The 16,896-nt window shown below is 35.1% G+C and overlaps 1 protein-coding gene and 1 pseudogene across 4 annotated transcripts in view; both read right to left on the bottom strand.

The window, feature by feature from the left end:
* The window catches only part of KIAA0586 (KIAA0586 ortholog), a 149,926-nt gene that overhangs the window by 29,687 nt on the left and 103,343 nt on the right, over positions 1-16,896 (bottom strand). For all 4 annotated transcript variants that reach the window (XM_011989578.1, XM_011989577.1, XM_011989576.1 and 1 more), the window contains 2 exons: positions 15,083-15,237; positions 11,143-11,248 (listed from right to left, as the gene is read on the bottom strand). In XM_011989578.1, coding sequence (XP_011844968.1) covers positions 11,143-11,248; positions 15,083-15,237 — 261 coding nt within the window. The remainder of the gene's footprint in view (positions 1-11,142; positions 11,249-15,082; positions 15,238-16,896) is intronic.
* Positions 1,771-2,737, bottom strand: LOC105546412 (annotated as a pseudogene).

Below are 16,896 nucleotides of genomic sequence, written 5' to 3' on the forward strand. Positions count from 1 at the left end.
AATAATAATAATAATAATAATAACAACAACAACAATAATAATGTTCAACTAGAAGTAAGATCAGATGCTACTCCTAATTGTGATCGCAACCTTTGGTTCTGTTGAACTGGAGATGGTTCCCCTGCTCCCAAGTCTTAAGTATTTACCTCATTAATATCAAAAGGTAAAGATTTTTATCAACTCTATATTTACTTCTGTGATTATAAGGTTAAATTATTTGTAATAGCTGTTGAATAAAAAGGTTACTGATTGATCTAACAGTTTAAATTATATTTTATATCAATTTGATTTCTATTTTAAAAATTGTAATAAAAACTTTAAAGTCAAGTTTCAGGAAATCTGGTAAAGAACAATGAAAGGGTTGAAGAGGTTTTTGGAATGTTGGCAAGTCTTCAAAACAACCCTTGTGTATGGTTTTGGTGAGATGTGTTTAATGTCAAAAAGACGAGAAAAACCCAAGCTCTCCATATACGGTGTATAATTGATTCCACAAAAAGGAAATTAAATAATTTCCACAATTAAAATGCTTCTATATTGAAAAGGAAATTACTTTTAGTACCAATAAGTAAAAATGTTATAGAAATCCTTGCATAATATTCAATGTCTTATTTAACAGATTTTCCACGTCAATCCTTTATGCATTTTGCTCATTGTGAGGGGTCATCCTTAGTTACACACATTTGTCTGATTTTTTATATATATATATATATATGACATAGATATAGACATTATATATAGAGAGATATGCATATATATATTCTATCTCTTAAATCAAAAGTACAAATCCTTTCACACTGGAACAGTTAAAATAATCACCTATGTTTAAAAATCCATTATTACACCAGGGAAATATTTTTTCTCATATGGATTATGCCTCTCTCATCCAAACATCCTCACATAAAATGTAAGAAATGTATATACATAAAAACAATCTGCAAGTTGACCTAACACACTTGTTGCCACGTTTATTTTTCAACACCATAAGAAAAAAGTGACAAGTTGACAGTATAATTATAGAAAGATGTTTGTCTTTTCATATTTAATAGTATTCTAACAAATTATTTCTGAGGTGCAGTGTTTTAAAGAAATTATCCTTCTCAACTACCCCTTTCTTCTTCTTTTTTTTTTTTTCCTGGTTTAATTTGGACTTGTTTATTTTGAGAAAAAAAGGTCCCAAACATCAAGGTGTTCACAAAAATAACCCACAGTATCAACTCTAGAAACAAATCTTAAGACTATAACACTAATTATTTTTCTAGAGGATGCATTTGACATGCCAGCTCTCATTCACAAAAATACGTTGTTGCATTTGTGTTGAACTGCCTCACACAGCACACTAATGTGGGGGTATAATACACATACTTCTAACTCAAAGCTGCTTTCAGGAGCTACTCAACTAAAGGAGATTGCCTTTGCAGTTAGGGAAGCAACTACTGAACTTAGGTATGAATGAAAAGAACTGTACTCCCTGCATAACAAGAGATTATTTTGGAGACAGCTGATAAAAACCATATATCCCTTTTATTGTTAAGTCATAAAGAGGTATCAAAATTAAAAGCAAAATTTACAGGGTAAGACTTAACAAAACTACTAGGAGCATCAAAGGAGGTGAAAATGGAACTAGGCACAGGGCAATATGAATTAATGAACATGGGAAGGACAAGGATTGGGAGAACAGTGAGCATGTGCTGAAGATACTACGGGAGAGGATCTGGTGAAAAATTTGATCTTAGACAAGCACCCACGTAAAGAAATAATGGGGTAAGATTTCTAAACCCCACTATGTGCTTGGTCATCTTCGCCATTGGCACTGTCTCTGTCACCCTCTCCTTCAGCCTCTTTTTCATTATCCTTGGTCAACTCCAGTTGGTCATCTCCCAATCTTCATTGTCATCATCATCCAGTAGGACCCCCTCCTCAGCAAAGGCATCTGCACCCACCTCAGACTCCATCCTCACATTAGTCTCATCGTTCTTCATGGAACTGCTGCTGTGCTCCTCTTCTGATTTATCATTCTTCATCTATACTGCTTGTTTCCTCTGTTCCTTTTCAATTTTTTTCCAAGTTTTCTAAGAGAGGATCCACTTTTTGTTTTATCTGGGTCAATTCCTTCTTAATGGCCTGAAGGTCATCTCCTTTCAACTTTCCAGACTTGGAAGATCCCCGCTGTCGTCTCTTAAAATTGCAGCCACTTTTTCCCCTTCGTGAGGTGTTTCCTGATACATGCTGACGTTTCGAGGGCACTACAGTCCGAGCAATAGAAGGAGGAGGAACACGGGCTGGGTAATTGTACACCCTATCATCATAATCCCGCTGAAAGTCACGGTCCAAGTCAAAAGAGGAGCTGTACATCTCCGCCTACAGCAGCCTTGGCATTTCTTTCATTAACACGTTGAACGAAGGCAAAGTCCTTATGAACAGAGCAGCCCACAATTTTGCCATACTTCAAAAAGATTGCCTCCACATCAGATTTCTTGAGCGCAAGAGTGTTGAGATTCCCAATGAACACATGGGAGTTCACGGAGTGAGGATCTGTCTTGTCAGTAATGTTGCTGGCCACTGTGTTAGATGATGAGGCTTCTCACAAAGCTGAAAATGTAGCTGAAGATAAAAAAAATCTCACAGAAGTGGGGAGGCAGAAGAGATTCGATTCTGAGACTCCTACTCCCGGGTTCTATGTAGAGAAGCCGACTGCTGCTCGAGGTCGGCAAGGCAGCCACAACCGCTCAGTCTTCATCTCTTCATAAAATGGCCTTTCTTCCTTTTATCCCTGGAGAGCAGATGCTTTGTTTCATCCACCTCTCTAGGGCCGCAGCACTTTCTATGGTACTTTATGTAAAGGGATGCTAAAAAAGATTAACCTAAGAATGAATGCACAATGGAATATTATTCAGCTATAAAAAGGAATAAAGTAATGATATCTGCTACAACATGAATGGACCTTGAAAACATTATGTTGCCAGGTGTGGTGGCTCACACTTGTAATCCCTGCACTTCGGGAGGCTGAGGTGGGCAGATTGCTTGAACTCAGGAGTTCAAGACCAGCCTGGACAACAGAGTGAGGCCTTGTCTCTACAAAAAATGAAAACAAAATTAGATGGGCATGGTGGCACACGCCTGCCATCCCAGCTACTCAGGAGGCTGAGGTGGGAAAATTGCTTGTGCCCGGGAGGTAAGAGGCTGCAGTGGGCCATGATCACACCACTGCACTCCAGCCTGGGTAACAGAACAAAATTCTGTCTCAACAACAACAACAACAAAACCCCCCCAAAACTAAAAGAAAACATTATGTTAAGTGAAAGAAGCCAAAAAGAAAAACCACATCTTGTGTATGATTCCATTTATATGAAATGTCCAGCATAGGGAAATCCATAGAGACAGAAAGTAGATTAGTGGTTGCCAGGGATAGGGTTGGGGAGGGCAGAATGGAAAATAATTACTAATAGATATGGAGTTTCTTTTTAGGGTGAAGAAAATGTTCTGGAATTAGAAAGTTATGATAATTCAGCAACTTTTTGAATATACTAAAAACCACTAGAATTTAAAAGGGAGAATTTTACAGTATGCGAATTATATCTCAATTTAAAAAGAAAGAGTGAATGAATGTCCACACTATTTTTCTCTCTCATCTAAAGTTCAAAAAGATTGCCCATGAACTAATATCTAAGCTGATTTAATTTTCCTCACCCTTGGGCATATTCTTGGCTGCCCCTACCCTCTATTCAACTATTATGTCCTCAAACAATAAAAATTTATGTTAATACTATAAAAGAAATCAATCTTTTGGAAAAGCAAATAAAAATCACTTTAGATTAGTCCACTGTGGCTGTCTGCACGACTGTCTACATTAAAAAGAGACAGTAATGGAAAAATGATTGTAATGAAATATTCTCATTTTTCTCTTCCCTTCCTTCTTCCGTCTTATTACTAAATAACAGAATTAAATGTTGTTGGGGGTTAATAGCAAATGATGTAATCATCAAATTCAATTCCATGAGCATTTACTAATCACCACAGTGCTACACTGGGAAACAAGCCCTCTTAAATAAGAAACAGATAACATACCTTAAAAACAAATCACAAAACTATCCCATAGATCACTTTCTTTGGAATATTAAATAATCAGTCTGGGGAATACAGAGATGATAAAAGCAGCTCTTGTCAACAAGCTGTTAAGTCACACAATAAATATTTGTTAAATGCTATTCAATAAATAGTATTACATAAGGAAAGGAGCATCAGCTTTGCAATCGAGTCGATCTGGGCTGGAATTCCAGATCTCCATTTTCTAAATTGTGTGCTTTGGGAAAATTAGTCAACCTTCATGAATCTTATCATTCTCTCTTGTAAAACAGGAATAAAACTACCTGAGCCAGGCATGATGGCACATACCTGTAGTCCTAACTACTTGGAAGTTGAGGCAGGAAGATTGCCTGAGCCCAGGAGGTTGAGGATGCAATGAACTACGATCATACCCCTGCACTCCAGCCTGGGTGACAGTGAGACTCTGCCTCTATAAAACAAACAAACAAAACTACCTGCATGGCATGGTATTCTGATGAATAAATGAAATAATGACATAGAATGCACCTAGCAAATCTCTGGTAAATGTATTCCCCTGTTTTTTTGTTTTGTTTTGGTTTTGAGACAGCGTCTCACTCTGTCATCCAAGCTGGAGTGCAGTGGTGTGATCTCAGCTCACTGCAACTTCCGTCTCCTAGGCTTAAGCAGTTCTCATGTCTCAGCTTCCCAAGTAGCTGGGACCACAGGCATGTGCCACCACGTCCTGCTAATTTTTGTATTTTTAGTAGAGATGGGGTTTCGCCATGTTGGCCAGGCTGGTCTTGAACTCCTGACCTCAAGTGATCCACCTGCCTCAGTCTCTCAAAGTGTTGAGATTATAGGTGTGAGCCACTGTGCCCAGCCAAAAACTATTGTTAAGATTATGATTATGTTCAAGGCAGAAAAGAGCTAGGGAAAGAGAGTGGGTTAAAATGAATAAGACGTTTTCAATTGGAGGTTCAGTAAGGACTCAAAATGATGGAACTGAATGTGAAGAATAAGTAATTCGTAGGCATATAAAAGTGGGGAGAGAAGGAAACTCTGGGTGGAAAGAAGATGCAGAAAGGCATTGAAGCTTAGAAGCGTAGAGTGTGAAGGGCCCTCAATTAATATGTACTGAGTTAAACTGGGTTGATTACACATTATATTGGATGTGCCAGTGAAAAACGCAAGTTTTTGAGCTGACAGTTCTTCCCTTTCTGAAATCTAAACAAGAAAATTTTAAACAAGAGTATTTCCACCGTAGATATATTAGCACATACAATTTTTCTTTGTTTCTAGTTAGTAACTATTAATTATACAACATAAATGTTTCAGACTTCTAGTCTAAATGGAATGTATTTTTAAATAAACACCTAAAAATCCAATTTACAATGTATTGAAGATATAATGTATTATTAAAATATGTCAAACTATCTCCTCCTAAAGTGTTAACATAAGAAAAAGATGTAAGAGTAAATAAATGTAATACAGTGTCACATTTACACACCTTTTAACAACAAAACCTTTTATACCTTCCCAAGTGATAAGCTTTTAGTACAAGCTAATTAAGAAAATTTATAATAAGCAAAGGAAGTGTCATAAACTCAGTAATACGTACATCATTTTATTGAAGTATAATTTATAACCAGTAAGACCATTGAAAAATTCAGTTATATAGACACTACCCCAATCAAGATATATAATATTTCCATCAAAATGGAAAAAAGTTCCCTCTTGCCATTTGTTGTCAAACTCTTCTTCGAGGCAACCTGTTCTCCATATCTATAGTTTTGCCTTTTCCAACAAATTTTGCCTTTTCCATATAAATGGAATCATACAGTATGTAGCCTTTTGAGTTTAACTTCTTTCACTACATTTAATGCAATTGAGATTCATCTGTGCTGTTGTGTGCGTATCAGTAGTTCATGTCTTTTCATTGCTGAGTACTATTCCATTGTATGAATGTATCACACAGATTGTCCATTTACTTGTTGAAGGATATTTTGGTTGATTCCAGTTTGGGGTAATTATAAAGGAAACTGCTAAAAAAAAATTTGAATGCAGGTTTTGTGTGAAAATAAGTTTTCATTGCTCTTGAGTGAATACACAGGCAATGGACTGCTGAGTCATATGGTAAATTTATGTTTAATTTTATAAGAAACTGTCAAACAGTTTTCCAAGGTGCATGTTGCATTCTTCATTCCCACCAGCAATGTATCAGAATTAGAACTGATCTATATCCTCACCAACACATGGTAGTATCAGTTTCTTTGCTTTTAGTCAACCTAATGGGTATTCAGCAGTATTTAATTTTTAATTTGCATCTTCCCAATTACTAACGATGTTGAACAATTTTCCATGTGCTTATTTGCCATACAAATATTTTTTTTGGTGAAGTATCTGTTCAAATCTTTTATCCATTTTAAAAATTGGGTTGTTTGTTTTCCTAGTGTTGAGTTTTGTAAGGTTTAAAAATATATTCTGGATGTAACTACTTCATCAGAAAGCAAATTTGCAAATATTTTCTTCCAGTCTGTGATTTGTCCTTTTTCATTCTCTTAACACTGTCTTTTGAAGAACAGAAACTTTTATTTTGATTAAGTCCAGTTATCAATAGTTTCTGCAATATCTTAGAAATCTCTGCCCAACCAAAGGTCACAAAGAAAAATTTTCTCCTATATTTTCTTCTAGAAGTTTTGTAGTTTTAGGCTTTACATTTAGATCTATGATCCAGTTTTTAGTTCATTTTTGTATGTTTGTGAAATGCAGATTGAGGTTCATTCTTTTGTATATAGATGAGCTCTGTCCAAATACCATTTGTTGAAAAGATTATCCTTTCTCCATTGAATTGTCTTTCCCATTTGTAAAAATCAATTGATCAACTGATCATAAATGTGTGGACTTTTTTTTGAATTCTCTATTCTATCCCATTGATACTTATGCCAGTACCCCACTGTCTTGATTACTGTAGCTTTATAATAAGTCTTAGAGTTACATAGTATAATCTTCCAACTTTATTTCTCTTTTTAAAAGTTATTTTGGCTATTCTAGGTCCTCTGCATTTTCTTATGAGCTTTAGATTTAGCTTGTCAACTTCTACCCAAAAATCCCTGGGGGAATGTTTTTGAGATTGCACTGAATCTATACATCAATTTGGAGGGAACTGACATTTTAAATTCTGCCTTGTCCCTTTGGCAAATTTTGTGCAGGACAGTTTGCAACCACTCTCCCAACAATAAGAAACTTCTAATAGTGCTGATAAAAGATTGTGGGACAAGACTATTTCCTTCTTCTCTGCCAGGAGTGGATTCTTTTTTTCCTGTACCCTTCCCCCAGCCACAATAGGTTTTCACCTATACCCTAGAAATAACAGATGTGTTGGCCCTTCCTCAGTGGCTTAAGGCTTTTGTTCTTAAAGGAGAAGGGTCAAAGTGGGCAACCTGCCTTTCTGGCAGTGACAGTCACTCCCTTCATTCAGGCCTGCACCAGTGAGGGAGACTCTCTGCCTTTCCCCACAATCTTTCTCTAGAGGTCTGCGCAGAAGATGCCTACAAGTGGGTGTGAACTCCACTTGTATCTGTGACTACCAGTGGTTCTATACTTGGCCTTTAGCAACCCACTAAAAAGTTTAACCAAATACTTCTTATCTGCTTGATTGGTGCCTGGTGTGTCTTTCTGTGACTGTGCTCTGTCACAAGTGAGACAGTGCTTGTGTCTCATCTCTTTTTGGAGGAGTCTGTCTTTCCTTGGACTTTAGGCTACTTAGTTGCTCTGCATCAGAAGCTCTCTGATAGGTTCAAGAAATGTTAATGATTTTGAAGTTTATCTGACATTTTATTATAGTTAGGGTGAAAGTGACACTCTTTCCAATTTCCTCATCCTAGGTGGAAACAAAACTCCCAAATTCAGCAACATTTCAAAGTGAATTTATTTTTTGTTAATCAATAGCATGGATTTGTGGAAAACACATTTATTCAGACAATGCTTGTTACACACCTGGATTCACATATTTTTGGCACATTTATTAGTCTGTGCCCCAACCCCTCCCTATCGGAGATCTACACAAATAGTTTTGAAATCCCTATCATATCTTAAGATTTTTAAAAATCAACTTAAAACCCTTTTAACTATGGTTTTGAAATTACTAAGGTCAACTATAGTTCTGATCGCTATTGTAATTTAGCTAAATTTCAAATACAAAGGCAAAAAATGCACCATTCTATTAAAAAAGAAAAATTATTTGCACACGTGGTCAAAAATAGCTTCTAAGAATATAAAAGTTTGAATTTTCTACTACTTACACATTTAAAGTCATCATCACAGTTATATGAGTATAAAAGGTGCTAAATTGGCTCGAATTTAACTCAGGACATATTGCCAGAAAGAAACATTTGTGATTCTGTGTTTCCCACAAAAATGTAAACTGATTTTGACAAATAACAGCAATTACACCTATTACTTTTAGCACTTTGATACTTATTTTCTGAGTAACGTGTAATCTACAAATAAGAAAAACTGAAAACTGCTGTGATTTTTTTCAAGCAAATTTGACAATCCAATCTATCACAGCATTTTATCATAAAACATATGACTTTTTTTTCCCTCACTGACTGGTAGTAGTATATAGTATGTCTGACTTTGTAATGATAATTTATTATGATGGTCTTAAAATTTAAAGAGAAAAAAAGAAGGAAAATAATTTTTAAAGTATACTATTTTAATATATTACTTTATAGAATTTAATTATTCCTGGGCTCATCACAAATAAATTGACTTATAACTAGCCTCTCATTTGTACTGATGAAAGTTAACTTGTATAGCAAAAGATGAGTAGAAATTAACTTGCACAGGAAAGGGGGAAAAATAGAAAGGACTATTCAAATACTTTTTTAAAAAAGCACTTTCACTGTAAAACTGTTAGATATATTAATCAGTACTACATAGAATCAGATAAGTAGTATCATGTGGTCAAAGATAGAACCAATAAATTCAATACCAAATAAAAAGGTTTTACTCTTAAAGGCTTCAAAGATAACGTTTTTCAGAACAATGAATTCCTCTCTTTTATATTAAAATCTGAAAGTAATAGTCAAGGGAGAAAAAAACTAAGCACTTTACTAAGTTCCTAGCAATACGGTGCTGGAATCTGTGTCCTACCATTCTTCAGTTAATTTTTAATGGATGATCATTAAAACGGCTGCTACTGCTTCTTTCTTTGTAGACATATATTAAACTACTACACATTTCAAGTGAAATACATGATACTTCCCCCTGAAATAGCCAAAATTTGGGGTTCTAGTATTCTTGGAAGCATTTATCTGCTAGAAAAGATGTGGTTTTAATTCCCTTGTGATAAGGTGAATTTCCTTCATTATCTTCAAGGTTTCTATGTATGAGAGGATTGAATTCCTTCAAGGTCACCCAAAGTCCTGAGAGCTCCAGAGAATTATTTTGGCACTCTGACTTCTATTTTCTGGAACATCTGGCAATGTCTCAGAGTTTCATCAGAGAAAAAAAAATAAAACCCACAAAATCTATGGGAAAAAATGTCATAACTGACTATATTTGCCAAGGCAATCATATTCATTCAAGAAATTTTCAGTATAAAGATATGTATCAATTATAGAGTGAAAGACTTGGCCTGTATTTAAAATGCTCTCTTTATAGCCCACTGCTATTTATTTGTCTTAGTCAAGGCTGGTAGAGGTCTGCTCTCCTAACTTTTGTATTAGATGTAAAATTCAACGCAAAACATTTCAAATGTATTAAATCCAACTGTTGTAAACCCTTTCCACATAAAACTTCCTTCCACCAGCTAACATTTTACCAGAGGTATTTTCCTATCAGCTGAGAAAAATAATTATTTCATTACATATAACATCCCCAAGAAAATGAAATTCATTTATAATGTCAAAAATGATTGATTTTTAAAAACATTAAAGAAACTATCATTGACTGTGAAGGATAGTTCATAAATGAAGACTCAGTTGAAGAACAAGAAGTAAATTCTGACATTACCTGAGAAACATTTATCCTTCCATATCGATATACTATCATGATTAATTTTTAAATCACCATAAGAAGAGTTTTATAGGCAATTTTCCACAGTACATTAATATTAACGTACTACGATGAGGTTAAAAAAAAAAAGGGTCAGGAGGACAAAGTTCTGAAAACTTGGAGCAAGAGGGGAATAGACAACAAATGGAAGACTGAAAACCTAAACCTTAAGTGGCATAATCTTACTATCTTGAGCACATCTTCATTTAGTTCCTTCCCAAAACAACAAATGCATAGTTACATTTGCAATTATACTGGCATTCAATAATATGCATTTGCTCAATTAAGTATTATTTGAAAATTAAATAAAAATCACAGTTATAAAAGCAAAAAAGAAAAATTCCACTTCTCAAAATATTCCTAATACTTCTTCCAGGATTGTAGCAGAAAGTTTTTAAACAGAAGATATCTTAATTTCTACTGTAAAATTTCAGATTTTAGGTTATATAAAATGTAAATAACTAAGAAGCAAGATGGCAAACAAAGCACGAGGCCAACAGCCTTGCGGAAACATAGAGACAATATCAAAATGCTTGCATCCTGGAATGAAAGGTAACCACACAAGTTTGATAAACAACAGTTAAGGTCATTCATATCAATAGTATGTAACATGAGAGGCAATTGTTTTTAAATTATACTTGGTCAAAAACACCATGCACTAAATAATGTGCTTTACAAAGCATATTAACAGCCATAATTCCTGTCTTTAACATATTATAATTTCAAACAGACCTATGTACAGATAAAAAGACCTTGGTATTCAATTGAACAAGAACTAAAAGGTAAGGGTAAAGGAAAGACACCAGTTAAGAGTTTTTAAAATCCACTAGAAATAGTGTTTACTGGTAAAAATAACAAACTAATTTACAGTCAAATACAATACCGATTCTTCATCTAAATGGACTAAATGAGAGAAAACTAAAGAAAACAAAAACCTAGAGAGCAGTGGGATGTATACAAAAGTAAAGAATTCTCATATTTGTTCAATATCCAGACAAGTATCAAACTATTATATTACTACATAAAAACAAGTCTTACCTTGTTGCTGTGATGGTGCAATATCAGATTTATTTGTAACATGTAGGTAACTTCGTGATGATTTGTGTTCAACTTGCTTAACATCCTGATTTCGCTTTTGTTGGTACTAAATAATTTAAGATATGAAGTCATAATATTTTTTAGTCACTTAAAAAATCTGAGAAGTCAAATTATTCAAGTGTTTATAAAATTTTAATAATACGCTTGCTGTCTAGTTGCTTTTTATTGCCATTTATGTATTAGCACTTCTACCAATAAATAGGTGATGAGGTACATATCACAAAAGAAAAGATGTTGCCAAAAAAAACCTTAAAAAGATTTGGATCATATATACAGATTTCAAATATTCAAGTCATTTCTATTTTTATTAGAAAATTCAGAGCTACTTATGAATCAAACTACTTTATATATATATAATGGATTTAGACAGGATAAGAACTTAATTTGGCAGCAAACTCTTCCATATAACCACTTTTTGCATAAAATGAAAATCTGCATAATGCACTGCAATTTTCAAAGAGCTTTTATATATAGTAACATCATTTAATTCTCAGAAGTGTGAGTAGGTATTGTTATGTTCCATTTGCCATTCAAGAAACATACGCTCCATCATAAGCACTATCATCTCTCTCCCTTACCTATAACATAATCAAATTTGAAATTTACATTAGTCACAAATCTCTTCATAATCACACATCACAAATTGTGTGATTTTCTTTCTTCTCTTTCCTGTTTTATGAGCTTAATTATAAAGAGCTCCTGAAAACAGCTATTACAGGAGCCCCTGAAAACAGCTTTAACAGCAACTTAAAAAGAAATCCCTGAACCCTTTCAATAAATACAACCATAGAAGAATCTGAAACATCTGTCCACATGGACACAATGTAATCACTGCACCTTTGACAAGCATCCTCTTTATCTAGGGGTAAAAATGAGTAGCTCTAAGCTGCAGTAATAACAACTAGTCTTAACTCTGGTCTTTCAAGTTTAGAGCTGTTAGTCATGTATGTTTCTGCCTCGAAGGAAATATTATCTTGGTGTGTATTTCTAAGATGGGTACTAGGACTACCTCTGGCTCTGGCTGCTGAGACTTTGAACGTTTCTAGTGGTTTCCTTGCTTACTCACAGTGAATAAGAGCTATGAACACAGGAGCTAACCTGCCTGTGTTCAAATCTGGGTAAGGCATTTTCTAGTTTTGACCTTGGGCAAGTTATTTAACTGCTTAATACCTCAATTTCCTCATTCATGAAATAGGGATAATAATAACTACCTCATTAGGCTGTTATAAGGATTAAAGGAGTTAAAATACGTAAAAAACTTAGAACAGCATTTAGGACTATAAATGTGTGCCATTATTACTAACCATACGTCCCTGTCAGCTAAAGAAATCTAACAAAGGAATTTTTTGAGGCCCATTCTTCTGGTAACACTTTATAGTTTTATTCTAAAACAAGCCATCAATTAAAAGGAAGTAAACTTTTATTTTGAAAGTTTTATTGAGATATACATAACAGACAATAAACTGCACATATCTACAGTGTCCAATTTGCTGTTTTGACCTACCTATAAACCCATGAAACTATCACCACAATCAAGATAATACAATAAACATATCCATCAATCTCAAAAGTTTTCTCACACCCTTTTATCTTCTCCCTCTTGCCCTTCCCACCTCTACCTCCTACTGTCCCCAAAAAAGAACTGAAATGTTTTCTATTACTATAAATTAGTTTGCATTCTCTAAAATTTTATATAAATAAAATCAGAGTGATTTTTTTTGTTTGTTTTTGGTATGGCTTCTTTACTGAACATAACTTTTGTAAGAACCATCCATGTTATTGTTTGTATTCATAGTTCATGCCTTTTGATTGCTAAGTATTCCACTGTACAGCATACACCACAATTTGTCCATTTACCAGTTGATGGACAATGTGTTGTTTCTAGTTTTTGGTTACTACAAATATAAAGTTGTATGAACATTCATGTACATGTCTTTGTGTAAATATATGTTTTAGTTTCTCTTGAGAAACTAGGAGTGAAATGCATGGTTCATATGGTGGGTGTGTATTTTTTAAGAAATGGCCAAGCTCTTTTCCATAGGGGTTGGATCGTTTTACATTCCCAATCAGCAAAGTATGAGAGTTCAGTTGCTCCACATCCTTGCCGACACTTGGCGTGACGGTCTTTTAGATTTTAGATATTCTAATGGATATGTAGTGGTAGCTCATTGTGGTTTTATTTTGCATTTTCCTAATGACTAACTCTGCTGAGAATCTTTTTTTTTTTTTTTTCTTTGAGACAGAGTCTTGCTCTGTCACCAGACTGGAGTGCAGTGGCGCGATCTCGGCTCACTGCAACCTCCACCTCCCGGGTTCAAGGGATTCTCCTGCTTCAGCCTCCTAAGTAGCTGGGACTACAGGTACAAGCCACCACACCCAGCTAATTTTTGTATTTTTAGTAGAGACAGGGTTTCACCATGTTGGCCAGGATGGTCTCGATCTCTTTACCTCATGATCCACCTTCCTCGGCCTCCCAAAGTGTTGAGCTTACAGGCGTGAGCCACCATGCCCAGCTGAGAATCTTTTTATGTGCTTATCTGCCATTCATATATCTGGGTAAAGTACTGGTCCAAATCTATTGTTCATTTTAAACTAGATTGTTTGTTTTCTTAATACTGAGTTATGCGAGCTCCTTATATATTCTGAACACAAGTCTTTGATCAGATAAGAGATTTGTAAATATTTTCTCCCAGTCAGTGGCTTGCCTTTTAATTCTCTTAACTGTGTTTTGAAGAACAGAAGATCTCATTTTTGATAAGATCAATTTAAAAAATTGTTATTCATAGATAGTACCTTTGGTATCATATCCCAGAAATGTTTGCCTAATCATGGTCACAAAAAATTTTTTCATACTGAAGTTATTAACATACTTTTTCATTATTAACTAATTTTTCCTAATCATTGCTTGGTCACAGGTTGGTAATACTGAACCCCACATAATCATGTGTTCCACAATCTTTATCTTACATATTTTTTGGTTTCATCCTTAACACATGTACTGCTGCACAATACCATGAATACTTATTCATAAATTACTTCAAAATGAGTAATAAATTGCCAATACACAAATAAAAAACTATTTAATATTGAACTTTTTTAGATTAACATCTTGGTGAGTAATTAACCTATTTTTTCAGTACATGAGATCGCATGGGCCATTGGCTTCACTCAGTATTAAATTTCTTACGCAATACATTTCTTATGAAACACTTTTGACAAATTTCAATGTAATAAACACTTATCGAGCACTTACTATGTGCAAATTACTAAGCTAGGTAGTGTATGCAGATACAGAGATGTAAATTAAATAGCTACCTTACTTTTATATATATTATTTTTATGTTTTATTTATTTATTCACTTTTTTGAGACAAGAGTCTCACTCTGTCACCCAGCTGGAGTGCGGTACAGTGGTGTAATCTGCTCTCACTGCAACCTCTGCCTCTCGGGCACAAGCAATCTGCTGCCCACATCAGCCTCCCAAGTAGCTGGAACTACAGGAGCCTAGCTAATTTTTTTATTTTTTGTAGAGATGGCATTTTGCCACATTGCCCAGGCTGGTCTCAAACTCCTGGACTCAAGTGATCCGCTGTCTCGGCCTCCTAGAGTTTCTGGGATTACAGGTGTGAGGCATTGCACCTGGCCGTTACTTTTATTCTTTAATTTAAAGATAGGCAATTAAGGCTTAAAAGGGGCTAATATGTTCAAGGGCACAGCTTAGGTGAACTAAGATTTATATCCAGGCTTGAGTTAGGAAATAAAAGAGGCATGATTTGAAGCTATCTGACTTCAGAGGCTTGGATCTTGATGGGGTACCATGCTAAGGCAATATTGTTTCAATTCTCATTTTAAGTAAAATATAAGTGCTATTAATTTGGTACCTGGGAAAAATCTTCAGCGGCTACTGGTAAATTAACATCATTTTCTTGTAATGTCAGAAGTGTTGTGGGAAGAACAAGGTTAGAATTTGGCTCCAACTCCAATTCTCCCAAACTCATTGGACCATGACTAGCACATGAATCTTCATAAATACTACCTGTTATCAAAAATGTAAACAAAAAGTTAAAATAAATTGTTAAATTTATCTTCAAAAATGAACAAGTAGTTGACTAAAACTACCAGTATGTCTCACCTGCTGAATTAGAACTAACAGTGTACTTCAAACAAAAACACCTGGACCAAGCCTTCACTGCAGTTAAAACCAAAACTCAGAGAGAATGCAAAAAGTACCTATGTTCAAACAAATCCATGCAATATTCTACGTAAAGTTTCAGTCAACAAGTTGTCCATGCAGTTCATCTGAAGCCTCCTTCTCACATACGAACTCTTAACACTCCTGCTTACCGTTCCTATCTCTAAGAGTCAAAAGAATACTTTCTATCTAAAAGGTAATCTTAAAGCAAAGGGCAATTTCCTGCCTGGAAAATGTTTGTACTGCCTAGCTCTATTCTGTGAATTTTTTTCTTCAAGTGATCAAGCTCTTCTTTTTTTATCTAAATGGCACCTCTGGCTGGGCGCAATAGCTCATGCCTGTAATCCAGCACTTTGGGAAGCTGAGGCAGGTGGATCGCCTGAGGAGAGGAGTTCGAGACCAGCCTGGTCAACATAATGAAACCTGTCTCTACTAAAAATACAAAAATTAGCTGGGTGTGGTGGCATGTGCCTGTAATCTCAGCTACTCAGGAGGCTGAGGCAGGAGAATCACTTGAACCCGGGAGGTGGAGGTTGCACTGAGCTGATATAGCATCACTGCACTCCAGTCTGGGTGACAAAGTGAGACCTCGTCTCAAAATAAACAAACAAACAAATAAATAAATAAATGGCACCTCAGTCAAATCAGTAAAAAGAAGACAAGAGCAGAGATATCTATGTATCTAATAATAACATCACTGTACCTTTGTATTGCACTATATACTCCAAGCACTTTCATATACGAGTACATGATCTTATTACATTTGAACTTTACAATCATTCTGTAAGACAGTATTGTAACTGTCTCTCACAGATATTACTAAGGTTCAGAGAAGTTAACTAACTGTCCAAAATCAGAGAGCTAGTAAGAAGCACAAAGGAATTAAGTCACTGCTCTCTGTTTCACAGTCTTGCTAGGTAATCTTTTAAAATATAATCAATAGAAATAGACCTGGAGTTATATGCAAATTAAGTTGTTTTAAATACATATATTTAAAATTTATATATTTATTTTATTTTATTTTATTTTATTTTTTTAAAGACAGAGTCTCACTTCTGTTGCCCAGACTGGAGTGCAATGGCATGATCATGGCTCCCTGCATAATTGACTTCCCAGGCTCAGGTGATTCTTCCACCTCAGCGTCCCGAGTGGGTGGGACTACAGGTGTGCACTACCACACCTGGATAATTTTTTGTATTTTTAATAGAGACAGGGTTTTGCCACGTTGCCAAAGCTGGTCTGAAACCCCTGGGCTCAAGTGATCTTCCTGCCTCAGCCTCCGAAAGTGCTGGGATTACAGGCATGAGCCACTGCACTGCACCCAGCCTGAAAAAATATTTTAAACACGCCATAGATATTTTCCATTTAAAGGCATTCTATTGACAATTTCCTAGATATAGCAAATAATCACTCTGATTGATCTTTTATGTTAATCTAGGTTTTCAATAGGGTTTTACATAAAGCAAAATACATCTATTGAGTTCTAATTTTTTTTTTTTTTTT

Source organism: Mandrillus leucophaeus, unplaced genomic scaffold (assembly GCF_000951045.1).
Source record: "Mandrillus leucophaeus isolate KB7577 unplaced genomic scaffold, Mleu.le_1.0 Scaffold359, whole genome shotgun sequence".
NCBI lineage: Eukaryota > Metazoa > Chordata > Mammalia > Primates > Cercopithecidae > Mandrillus > Mandrillus leucophaeus.